Below are 13173 nucleotides of genomic sequence, written 5' to 3'. Positions count from 1 at the left end.
AGCAGAAATGGCGCCACTGCACTCCAGCCTGGGTGACAGAGCAAGACTCCATCTCAAAAAAAAAAGAAAAGAAAAGAAAAGAAAAGAAAACGAAAAGAAAAGAAAAAGAAAAAAAATGGCCTTAATGTGTGCTTGTCATGTCTGCTCAAGTTGGACTAAGTTATCTTCCTTGAATAGATTATCCAAGGCATCCACTCAATGAAAGAAAAAAACTCTTTTTACATAAAATAAAAATTTAATTTTTTGGTTTTTTGTTTTTGTTTTTGAGATGGAGTCTCCCTCTGCTGCCAGGCTGGAGTACAGTAGCACGATCTCGGCTCACTGCAATCTCTGACTCCCTGGTTCAAGCAATTCTCCTGCCTCAGCCTCCCGAGTAGCTGGGATTACAGGCACGCTCCACCACACCCAGCTAATTTTTGTATTTTTAGTAAAGACGGGGTTTCACCATGTTTGCCAGGATGGTCTCGATCTCCTGACCTCATGATCCGCCTGCCCTGGCCTCCTAAAGTGCTGGGATTACATGCGTGAGCCACTGCAACTGGCCTAAAAAAAATTTTTTTAAAGGAATGACCTGTTTATGGGTCTGCCTCTCCCAAGCACTGTTGCTTTCCACAGCAGAGACTTAGTCACCTTTCTATCTGTGTGCTTAGCACAGTGCACACTATTTTTCCTTTAATGTATTTTTCACAATTCTGCTTATATAGTTCTTTGTATAAAATCTATCTTTCCTACTAGACTGTGAGGTCTGTGACAGCTGTGAAATAACCAATTCTTTCTTTGCCAGGACATGGAAACTAGTACAACCAAATATTTCCATGAGCTTTAAATATTTATCAATAGCCTTTAAATTGTCCTTTCAATCAATGATTATACATCCAGAAATCTACCCTAAGAAAAGGGATCCTCAGCCAGGTGCAGTGGCTCGTGCCTGTAATCCCAGCACTTTGGAAGGCCAATGTGAGAGGATTGCTTGAGCCCAGGAGTTCAAGACCAGCCTTGGCAACATAGTGAGACCCCATCTCTATTTTTTTATTATAAATAAATAAAAGTAATCCTAAAAAATAAATTATGCAAAAAGATGCTGACACTAATTAGTAATGTCCAATAATAGGGAAATTGTTAATAATACATTCAGTGAAATATTATGCAACCATTTAAAATTATGCTTAAGACATGGAAAAATGCTTACTAGGCAACTGAAAAAGTAGGATTAGAAATTACCTGCTCACACCTTTAATCCCAGCACTTTGGGAGGCCGAGGAGGGCAGATCATGAGGTCAGGAGATCGAGACCATCCTGGCCAACATGGTGAAACCCCATCTCTACTAAAAATACAAAAATTAGCTGGGCGTGGTGGCACGTGCCTGTAATCCCAGCTACTCAGGAGGCTGAGGCAGGAGAATCGCTTGAACTAGGGAGTCAGAGGTTGCAGTGAGCTGAGATCATGCCACTGCACTCCAGGCTGGTGACAGAGTGAGATTCCATCTCAAAAAAAAAAAAAAGTAGATATTCAAAAATACATACAACTTTTGCCTTTTATTTTGCTAATTGATGCATTGATGCTTCAAATAAAGATGGGAACTTTGGGTTTTGATTTTTTGGTTCATAATCTTACAGATTTTTTTTTTCTTTCTGCTTTTCTGGTTTTTTCTGTAAACCTATAGTAAGCCCCTTTAGGTTAATGCAAAATCCACACACTGCAGAATTAGTATCTTTCAGAATATTCCCTCTGCTGAGGCAAGAAACACAATATTTGAAATGTCTATGTAAACTAGAAGTGTAAGAAAAAACAGCATGACAAGATTGATAGAACTAGAATACTGAGGAAAAAAAGAGAAAGTTTGGCGAATGTAAGAGGTGTTTTACTAGTCAGTCATTCTACAAATAAGCATTGAGCTCCAGCTAAATGCACTCTCTTAAGTTAGTACTTGTTCCTTCTTATTACCTGACTAATGAATTACTCATGGGTGTCAGCCTCTAATGCCATGTTCCCCAGTTACCCACAAACTGAATAAGATGTCCCTCCCATGTGTTCCTATGGCACCCCATATGCCTTCTTGTAACTGGAGGTGAATAATGTAAGGCCCTAGGTTAAAATTTTAATTGACTCTTTACAAACAGCAGTCATTTTAAGCCTTTGTGTAGCCAGGGGAAGAGCCACTAAGAGGTACATGTCTCAGCAATAGGCTACAAGTACCTTATTCTTACAGGCAAATTATTTGAAAATGGAGATAAAGAAATGGAACACTGCTGGACACAGTGGCTCATGCCTGTAAGCCCAGCACTCTGGGAGGCTAAGACGGGAGGATCACTTGAGCCCAGAAGTTTGAGACCAGGGCAACATGGTGAAACCACATCTCTACAAAAAAAAAAAATACCAAAAAATTAGCTGGATATGGTGGCTTGTGCCTGTAGTGCCAGCTATTTGGGAGGCTGAGATGGGAGGATCGCTTGAGCCTGGGAGATTGAGGCTGCTGTGAGAGCCAAGATCTTACCACTGTACTCTAGCCTGGGTGACAGAGGCAGACCTTGACTCAAAAACAAAAAGCAAAACAAACAAATGTGTTTAAGGGGAATTCTACCCAGTGAAATTTGTACGTGATGAGCCTTCATTCTTTAGTTCTCTACTAGAGCATTTCTCAAATTCAAGCTCTTGAAATTTCAAGAATATGTATCAGCAAGCATCACTTTGTAGAAGCCCAACTATATGTGCTGGAATCCTGTGCCTCTATTTGGTTATAAGGTGACTGTCCACGGAGGGGCAGTAAAGTGTAATAGTTTAAAATTCAGGTCTTAACTATAATCCCACTGCCTATTTCTTTCTTAAAATATTATAAAAATGACACAAAATTTTAAAATTGTATAGAGAAATTGTGGACTTCCTGAAGGATTTGAAAAATTAGGCAAGCTATGTTATCCAGTTAATAATTGACACAAAAGCTCTGGTTTGCCATGGTCTATATTGTGGATAGGAAAGTACCATTTTGCCATGCAGGATATTTTTTTAAAAATATAAGCATACTTATCAATTTTTCTTTTCCTTTTTTTTTTTTTTTGAGACATCTCACTCTGTCTCCCAGGCTAGAGTGCAGTGGCACGATCTTGGCTCACTACAACCTCTGCCTCCGGGGTTCAAGCAGTTCTCCTGCCTTAGCCTCCCAAGTAGCTGGGATTACAGGTGTGTGCTACCATGCCCAGCTAATTTTTGTATTTTTAGTAGAGACAGAGATTCACCATCATGGCCAGGCTGGCCTCAAACTCCTGACCTCGTGATCCACCTGCCTTGGACTCCCAAAGTGCTGGGATTACAGGCGTGAGCCTCCGCACCCAGCCACTTACCAGTCTTTCATGGCTTCTGAGTTTTGTATCATACTTAAAAAGATGTTCCTTATTACAAAGTAATTTTGAATGTCCCATATTTTCTTCTAGTACTTTTATTATTTTATTGTTCAGATTTAATTTTTTGATCTGTCTGGAATTTATTTTGGTATAATGTGTAAAGTGTGGTTCCAATTTTATTTTTCTTCCAGATGGTTACCTAGTTGTTCTAACACTATTCACTGAATTCATCATTTCTCCACTGATTTGAAATGCCACCTTCATGATATTCAGAGTTTTTGTATGATATGAAAGACTAATTTTTTTTGGTTCTGATTTGAGTGGAAAGGTCTTCATGTGCACTTTTTAACTGCCCCAGAGTTTGTTGTTGTTTTAAACATTTTAAAAGTTGTCTCTAACCATCAATATGATACCCAAATAAGATCTTTCTCCTCCCTTCATGAATTTGTCATTACCCAGCTCATTTTAGTTTAAGTGTACTGCACACAACCTTCAAATATTATGAACATTTCTCTCTCCCAGCTGTCACTACACCAAACTACATATGTTATGTTTCCCTAAATCATCTTGCTGTGCTCTTTGCAGCTCTTCTGTAGACTGTTGATGTCTTCACCTAACGAGTTGCTCAAAAGTTCCCATAATTATTTAGGTGAGGCCTCAGAGTGAAAGCCTTTCATCACTATCCAGTTCCTTCCCCAAATGGGCATTCATTTCCATATAACAGGGACGGCTATGTTTGGGCGAGAATAACAGACTTGGAAGCACAATGGCAGTTATTTGTTGGATCTTGAAACGATCCACCTGTTGGGGGCGGGGGAGCGTCCTACACAAAAATGCCAACTGCTATTGTGGGAATGTTTTGCTATTTATTCCAGCAAAATGATTCAGACAGAAAAAACAAAAAAGGATCGCCCTGTACTAGGTCTTGAACCCAAAGAACTGTTTGCACAGAGATTCATCCAAGATACATCACAGCCTCCACCTCGGCAGCTGCTCTCTCAAATGTTTCCTGACTCTCCTCAAGTCAGTCTCCGCGTGAGGGGAGGAGGAGGACGCTGCCAGCGATGGCGCTGCTGGCACGAAGGCTGGCCTGCGACTTCTATTTAAAAGCTGAACCAAAATATACTTGGCGTCTGTGGTCTATTTAAAACTTCAAGTTAAGACAGAGAAAAAAATTACTCTCCATCCTGAATGGGTCTTGGGTATCTCAATCACAGACAAGAGTGGCAAATGGTGAGAGTCAGAAAGTGGGAAATTAGGAACGCTGAGGGAGCACGGCCAAACTCTGAAGCCAGGCATGAAAATCTGGAGGCGAAAGAGAAGCCATGGGCAGCGGCGGCGGAGGGAAAGGGGCCCGGATTCGACCTTCTAACCCAAGGCTCCATCTGTGACCCTCGCGACCAAGACCTATCGCCAACGTCAGCCACCTCTGCTCAGCGCCCCTCCCCCGACTCAAGGCGTCCTCCTCAGAACCCTCGCCTCAGAGTCCTCTGCCGGACTTTAGCGAGGTGCTCAGCTCGAGGGACGCCCCAGCTCAACGGTCTCCTCCCCTCAAGGCCCCGCTCCTCAGGGCGCTCCCTCCACAGCGCCCCTCCCTCACTCCCTCACCTCAGCGCGCCACGCGCCGGAGGCTTCTCTTCGTTTCCCGCCTCTCAGTCCTCGCCCCGCCCCCTCGTCCTGCGCCCTGCCCCGACCCTCCCCTCGCTACGCCCCCTCCAGGCCACGCCCTCTGGTTCCCCCAACTGTGAGCCCGCTCTTCCCCGCCCCTCCGTCTTCGCCCCGCCCCCCATAGCTCCCTTCCCCGCGTCGCCCACTGTGGGCCCGCCCGCTCCCCGTCCTTCCACCCTCACCCCGCCTCCTCATCCTGCGCCCCGCCCCGGCCCCTTGGTCCTCGCCCCGCCTTCCTCATTTGGCGCCAAACCCTGTGGTCAACGGCGCGCGGGTTTCCAGGCTCCGCGTTCTGGGCCCGAGTTAGAATCCTGTCAGCTGAGGACTGGAAAGGTCGGGCGGGGGCAGAGGGGCTTCACCTTGAAAATCTCGGGGAGACTGTGGGTACGAGGGGGGTAAGTGGCATAAACGGACAGCGTGCGAAGACTGAGCGGACGCTCGTTTTGAGAAGGCGCGCTTCCCTTTCTCGCTCTTTTTTTGGGGTTCCCGGGCTAGTGACTCTGAGCGTTCTGCTGCGACCCCTAGGGAGGAATTTTAGTGACCTTGAGGGATTTCCAACCTCCTTATTTTCAATCGAATCGGACCTAAGTCTAGAAGAGCCCGCCTCATCCTCCTGACCAGGGAATCCGATGTCAGGAAAATGTCCGGGGGCCGCACGGGGTCTGCCCAGGCCTCCTGCTGAGGGAGGCGTCGAGGGCGACCCGACCGCGTTGCTGCCCCCACCAGAGGGGACAGCTGGGTGGTCTTAAACCGGGGGATTGGGGAGCCCTACCTTCAAGCCAACCGTTCAGTCCATCGACGGCTCCTTGAGAGATGGGGGACAATCTTTTCATGTCATCACTGGGAGAAGAAATGGATATGTGTTTTTCTTCGATGGGGACAGTAAATGTGGAATTGGGGTACTCATAGCTAGCCATCTGAAGGACAGTGTCCCCGAAGATCCCATCCGAACGGTCTCGGTTGCTTTCCATCCTTTGGGGTTTGAGGTGCTGGGTGGTAGGACCCTGCTCCTGCCTTCCTGTTAATAGTTCGTTCCCTTTGTTCTAAGGTCCAACCCCTGACTTTGGTATCAAATGAGGAAATGGAATCGACCAAGAAAAATAATTATTTGTACCACATTTTATTGTAATAAACACAATCACGCCTTGTGGATTCCTGAGATTTCTCTTTGGGTCTACAATGCTAAAAACTTGAACTGCTTATCAGCCTTACTATAATATTATGATCCACCAATTTTTTTTTTTTTTTTTTTTGAGACTGAGCCTCTCACTGTCGCCCAGGCTGGAGTGCAGTGGCACAATCTCGGCTCACTGCAACCTCCGCCTCCCAGGTTCAAGCGATTCTCCTGCCTCAGCCTCCCAAGTAGATGGGATTACAGGCACCCAACAGCATGCCCGGCTATTTTTTTTTGTATTTTTAGTAGAGACGGGGTTTGGCCAGGCTGGTCTCGAACTCATGACCTTGTGATCTGCCCTTCTTGGCCTTCCAAAGTGCTGGGATTACAGGCGGTGAGCCGCCGCGCCCGGCCCACCATATTTTTAAATCTTAAAAAAAATCATGAAACTAGTAAATACTGTGAAAGAAAGTATAGCTAATGTTCTATGAAACAAAAAGGTAGGTGTTACAGGAGTACCCATTCATAATCAGCAGACAGGAAGGCATTCATCATAGATGAGAAAAATAAAATCCATTTATTGAGGACAAAGTTGGAGGTGCCAGGGAGGACACAAGGAAGAATGATATAATGTCAAGGTTCTTAGAGTTTTGTTGTTAAACAAGAAAGGTTAAAAGCAATAAGCAATTTTAAATAACATTTCAAGGCAGTAATAAAGTCATGATTAGCTGTGCAATGGAAACCAGATGATAAATGATCACTACTGGGGAAAGAGAAGAAACTAATCACCCCCCAATTTGCCCCTCAGGCACCTGTGTGCATGTGGGGACGCGCACACACACACATGCACGCACACACACACAAGAAATAATGTCACATGCCTCGCAGAAAGAAGATAGACTGGCCTAGTCTTTCCAAGTTAAATGCTTCTCTTATTGTCCTTCTAGTCCTTGGTGACTTTGAAATGAAATCAGAGGCCCCTGGACAAAGGACTACTTCTTACATAATATTTCTTATTTTCCCAGAAGTGATTATTTTTCTGTTGCTCACCTTTCAACATGAAGGAGGATCAAGTTGTGGCGGAAGAACCAGGATTCCAAGATGAAGAGGTATGACTAGAATGTTGAAAGATACATAGATATTCGGTCATTCCACAAAAATCAAGTTCCTTCTCTTTTAGCTACTATTTTTATTTTATTTTATTTTATTTTTTATTATTTTTTTTTTTTTTGAGACGGAGTCTTGCTCTGCCACCCAGGCTGGAGTGCAGTGGCCGGCTCTCAGCTCACCGCAAGCTCCGCCTCCCGGGTTCACGCCATTCTCCTGTCTCAGCCTCCCGAGTAGCTGGGACTACAGGCGCCCGCCTCGTCGCCCGGCTAGTTTTTTGTATTTTTTAGTAGAGATGGGGTTTCACCGTATTAGCCAGGATGGTCTCGATCTCCTGACCTCGTGATCCGCCCGTCTCGGCCTCCCAAAGTGCTGGGATTACAGGCTTGAGCCACCGCGCCCGGCCTAGCTACTATTTTTAGAAACTGAAAGTAGAAATAACACATAGTTATATATTGCAAATATGCAACAACTTGTTTGGCAAGGATGCTAAGATTAGCTACTTAGCAACTGGTATGAAAGTATTTTAATAACTTAACAGCTGGTATGGCCATACTGGTACCTGTATACACTGGTACCGAATAGCAGCCTGGTCCTAGAGGAAGGAGTTTAGGATCTGGAGGGGAAGAGAGTTGAGAAAACATATTTAAAATAGGTCAAATGTTGCTCCAGTCCTTTGGGTAAAGGTTTCAAAATTTTAGGGAGGACATGACAAAGGTAACTGGCTTCCCAGCCTTTTCAATGTTGGTGCTTCTTCTAAGTATGTGTTTGAAAAACAGTATTGATCCTTCCTCAATCTCTAGAGAAGTGGAATTTGAGGCATTTTGGAGTGACTCATAGTATTGAATTACCTCTTTAAAAGATGTGAAATAACTGGATATGAAGAATCAAAGCTTCGTTTTTTTCTGTTTCATCTCCTTTAGGAATCTTTGTTTCAAGGTATTGACCTGTTACAAAAACATGGAATTGTAAGTAGTTTTTCAATGCTGTGTTAAATTATCTGATTCAGGATTTCTCAGCATCAACCTTACAGACATTTGGGCCTGGATAATTCTTTGTTGCAAGGGGCCGTCCTGTACATTGTAGGGTGTTTGCAACATCCTTGGCCTCTACTTGCTCACTGCATGCCAGTAGCACCCCTGCAGCTATGACAATCAAAATGTCTCCAGACATTATCAAGTGTACCCAGAGGACAAAATTAAGTTCTATACGTCAGATGACTGGAATAAATGATGTTGGCAGAAATCCAGCCTTTGAATAATGAACTGGGTGGATTTCAACAGCAATCAGTTGATAGAACTGTGCTGACATTATCTGTTGTAGCCCTCACATTTAATCTCTTTCAGTGGTTTTAGAAAATAGAAGCAAGAGAAAATCCTGGTCCTTTGGTGATGTAGTTATTTGCATTCTTCAGGGGCAGAAGAAAAAAAAAGTCTTTAAAAATTTAAAAGAACATGTTGGTAATGAAGTTCTGTAGAAGGAAGGAGCTGAACTGAGGGGGTGAATGTGTGATAAATTTGTTAGCTTTTCCACCAACAGACTTTTCTTTTGAATTCCTTGTTACATTGCCATGGTCTCACTAACATTTGTGGGAAATCAGGGCGCAGTCAGAACATTTGGCAGCCTGCTGAGTATGTTCTACTCAGATATTTCCAGAACATTTGGCTACATGGTGGGTGGGTTCCACCTGGCAGCTTGTATAAAATTGGCATCATGGTGGAAGGAGATGGACACAGAAACACATGACATAGTATGGGAGCCTTTCAGGCTGGCATCTTAGCAATCTGCTGTGCCCATTCTTTAATTTACAGAACGTGGCTGACATTAAGAAACTGAAATCAGTAGGAATCTGTACCATCAAAGGTATACAGATGACAACAAGAAGAGCTCTATGCAATGTCAAAGGACTCTCAGAAGCCAAAGTAGACAAGATTAAAGAGGCAGCGAACAAATTAATTGTAAGCAAAATCCATTCTTTGCTGTTTTAGCTTAGAAGGGCCTTGTGAATCTGTATAGGCTTTCTCATGAAAACTAGAAATTATTGTGGGAACTGAGTTCCTGTAGATCACAATATGTTATACTCCCAATGTTAACTTTTTATCAATTAAGTTTCAAAGCAAGAGCAATTGATTTCTGAAAGATGAAGGTAGGGATTAAGAGACCTGGAACACTAATGAAGGTAATTATTTTTGCCAAAACTTTTTTGTCTCCCTTTATATTACTTTTTCTGGCTGTCTCTGCCTTTCCTTTCTCCTTTTTTTTTTTTTTTTTTTTTTTTTGAGACAGAGTCTTGCTCTGTCGCCAGGCCTGAGTGCAGTGGCGTGATCTCGGCTCACTGCAACCTCCACCTCTGGGGTTCAAGCAATTCTCCTGCCTCAGCCTCGTGAGTAGCTGGGACTACAGGCACGCACCACCACGCCCAGCTAATTTTTGTATTTTTAGTAGAGACGAGGTTTTACCATGTTGGCCAAGATGGTCTCAATCTCCTGACCTCGTGATCTGCCTGCCCCGGCCTCCCAAAGTGCTGGGGATTACAGGCGTGAGCCACCGTGCTTGGCCTTTATTTTTATTTTTTACCTTCCTCCTCCTTAATTTTGTCTTGTCTCCTCAAATATCATACCTATGGCTATTGTGAAGCACTCAGTACCAAAGAAGCTGCTCTCTCCTGGTATAGGAGATTGATATCTAGCCAATTGATAAGAGAGCATTGGGTTAGAAAAAGACCAATGGTGGTTGGGTCTACATATGTGCAGTTGAGATAGATATGAATGTGCTCACTGAAGCAGCTGAGCTAAGCTAACCCATACTGATGTAGGGCAGGTGAGCCCCCAAATTGGGGCTTAACCTGGGAGGGTTCTTGGCTTTGCCCAAAGGTGAGCCAGTGGTGTTGGACAGCCCAGTACATCACAGCAGAGATACTGCTCCTTGCAGAGCAGGGCTACCCCATAGGCAGTGGCCCAGAAGTAGCAGCTCAGAGGCAGTTTTGCCATTATAGTTATACCCACTTTTAATTACATGCAAATTAAGGGGCAGTTTATGCATAAATTTCTAGGAAAAGAGTGGTAATTTCTGGGCCATTGGGTCATTGCCATGGAAAGGGGCAGTAACTTCCAGGTGTTGCCATAGCAATGGTAAACTGACATGGCACATTGGTGGGCATGTCTTATGGAAAGCTGCTTCTGCCCTGGACCCTGTTTTAGCTAGTTCTCAATTTGGTCTGGTGTCTGAGCCCCACCTCTGGAGTCAAATCCCACCTCCTACCTTACTACTTTCTAGCAGGGCTCACTGGCTGTGAGGGGCCTTTGCAACTGCCAGGCTACCAGACAAAAGCATATATACCTTTGACCCAAGCTTTTACGTAGAGCTTTTGGGAACCACTAGAGGTACCAGCTCTTGAAATAGGAAAGCAAAGAAAGATAGTCACTAAGTCTTCCTCTTCATTTAATAGCAGGCCTCTCCATTTCTCTATTGATATATGAGGGTCTCATTCCCAGCGAGTCTGAGAAGCTCTCTTCACCAACAGCCATTTGGTTTCCTTCTTCAGAGGCGGTCAAGGCAGGAGAGTGATGCAACTGGCAGTGTGATCCTGAACTTGGAGAGGACCCATCTGTTGAATTACTCTGAACCCAGCTCAGTTGCTCTAGCTTCTGAGTACACTCAGGCAGTGTACCCACAAGTGAATTCCACAACTGCCAGGGTGTTTAAGAAAGCCCTGGAGCAGTACCCAGGGTTTGGGAAACTGCTCTATGACATTAGAGTTATTTTCTTTGGAAATTAAATCTTACTACCAAAGAAAATAACCTCTCTCCTTCTCAAGTACCCACTACTGCACCAAGAATCTTCTCCTTTCTTAGCTTAAACTATTTATCCTTTTTTATTTTTATTTTTTAAGAGAAGGGATTGGGCCAGGTAGAGCGGCTTATGCCTGTAATCCCAGCACTTTGGGAGGCCGAGGCAGGCGGATCATGAGGTCAGGAGTTCAAGACTAACATAGTGGTCAACATAGTGAAACCCTATCTCTACTAAAAATACAAAAATTAGTCGGGAAACATAGTGAAACCCCGTCTCTCCTAAAAGTGCAAAAATTAGCCGGGCATGATGGCAGTTGCCTGTAGTCCCAGCTACTTGGGAGGCTGAGACAGGAGAATTGCTTGAAACCGAGAGGCAGAGGTTGCATTGAGCCAAGATTGTACCACTACACTCCAGCCTGAGCGACACAGTGAGACTCTGTCCCAAAAAGAAAAAAAAAAGAGAGAGAGAGAAGGGTATCTCACTATGTTGCCCAGTCTGGGCTTGAACTCCTGGGTTCAAGTGAACCTCCTGCCTCTGCTTCTGAAGTACATGGGACTACAGGAATATGCCACTGTGCCCAGTTTTATTTATTCATTTATTCATTTATTTTTGAGACAAGGTCTCACTGTGTCACCCAGGCTGGAGTACAGTTTTTCTATTACAGTTCACTGAGGCCTTGACCTCCCAGGCTCAAGCAATCCTCCCACGTCAGCCTCCTGAGTAGCTGGGACTACAGGCACATGCTACCATGTCCAGCTAATTTTTTAAAATTTTTGTGGAGATGGGGTCTTGCTATGTTGCCCGGGCTGGTCTTGAACTGCTGGCCTCAAGCAGTTCCCGCCTCAGTGTCTCATAGTGCTGGGATTACAGGTGTGAACCACTGCACCCAGTTGTTTATTCTTAGAGATAGAGAAAGAGATTGAGAGAGAGAGACAGAAAGAGAGAGAGGAGAGAAAGGAAGGAAGTTAATTTCATAGTACAGTGGTTCTAAACATTGATGTGTATCAGAATCACCTGGTGTGGCTAATAAAGAAAACAAGCCCAGACTTGGCTCACTGAAGTAGGATAGGACCTGGGCTTGGCTGTCCCCATTCTCCTAGTTCTCCAAAGTTTGAGAACTACAGTCATAGTATAAAACAACCAAGAGGGACACCCATTAGACTACATTGGGACCTATTTTCACTAGTCCTCCACTGCATCAGCTGTACCTTTTTAATCAGTCAATAGGTAGTATATCTACCATGTGAAAAATATTGTCTCAAGAATAACGAAAACTGGAATTTCTGTGCCCCTTGAAACTTCTACAGCTGGAAAAAAATGATTCTGTTGAATGAAAAAAAAAAGTAAATTGTTAGTAAAATACCCTCTGCTTTATATCTCATTTGGCTGGGCATGGTGGCTCATGCCTGTAATCCCAGCACTTTAGGAGGCCAAGGCGGGTGGATCACCTGAGGTCAGGAGTTTGAGACTGTCCTGGCCAACATTGTGAAACCCCATCTCTACTAAAAATACAAAAAATTAGCCGGGCATGGTGGCAAGTGCCTGTAATCCCAGCTACTTGGGAGGCTGAGGCAGGAGAATCACTTGAACCTGGGAGGTGGTGGTTGTAGTGAGCTGAGATCGCACCATTGCACTCCAGCCTGGGCAACAAGAGTGAAACTCCGTCTCAAAAAAAAAAAAAATACATATATATATATATAACTTAAGGGCGGGTGCGGTGGCTCACGCCTGTAATCCCAGCACTTTGGGAGGCTCAGGTGGGTGGATCACCTGAGGTCACGAGTTCGAGACCAGCCTGGCCAACATGGTGAAACCCTGGCTCTACTAAAAATATAAAAATTAGCTGGGTGTGGTGGCAGGTGCCTGTAATCTCAGCTACTTGGGAGGCTGAGGCAGGAGAATTGCTTGAACCTGGGAGGCAGAGATTGCAGTGATCTAAGACAGTGCCACTGCACTCTAGCCTGGGCAATAGAGCGAGACTCAGTCCCCCCCGCCAAAAAAGAAAAAAATATATATATATATAAAATTTAATTTTCACAGCTACTCTTTGAAGAAACACTGTTATATCTGTTTGACCCAGAAGAGGAAGCTGAAGTACAGCAAGATTAAGTAGTTTACTCCATATCATACAACTAATAACTATTAGAGACATG

At 44.2% G+C, this 13173-nt stretch overlaps 1 protein-coding gene across 1 annotated transcript in view; it reads left to right on the top strand.

Moving 5' to 3' along the window:
* Positions 1-5254: 5254 nt before the first annotated feature.
* Positions 5255-13173, top strand: part of DMC1 (DNA meiotic recombinase 1) — a 53852-nt gene continuing 45933 nt past the window's right edge. The window contains exons 1-4 of the mRNA XM_033189605.1: positions 5255-5340; positions 7147-7230; positions 8152-8196; positions 9040-9186. Coding sequence (XP_033045496.1) covers positions 7180-7230; positions 8152-8196; positions 9040-9186 — 243 coding nt within the window. The 5' untranslated portion in view covers positions 5255-5340; positions 7147-7179. The remainder of the gene's footprint in view (positions 5341-7146; positions 7231-8151; positions 8197-9039; positions 9187-13173) is intronic.

The sequence above is a fragment of the Trachypithecus francoisi genome, unplaced genomic scaffold (genome assembly GCF_009764315.1).
Source record: "Trachypithecus francoisi isolate TF-2019V2 unplaced genomic scaffold, Tfra_2.0 Contig01580, whole genome shotgun sequence".
Taxonomy (NCBI): Eukaryota; Metazoa; Chordata; class Mammalia; order Primates; family Cercopithecidae; genus Trachypithecus; species Trachypithecus francoisi.
The sequence above is the reverse complement of the archived record's forward strand: the minus strand, read 5'-3'. Positions and strand labels throughout refer to the sequence as shown.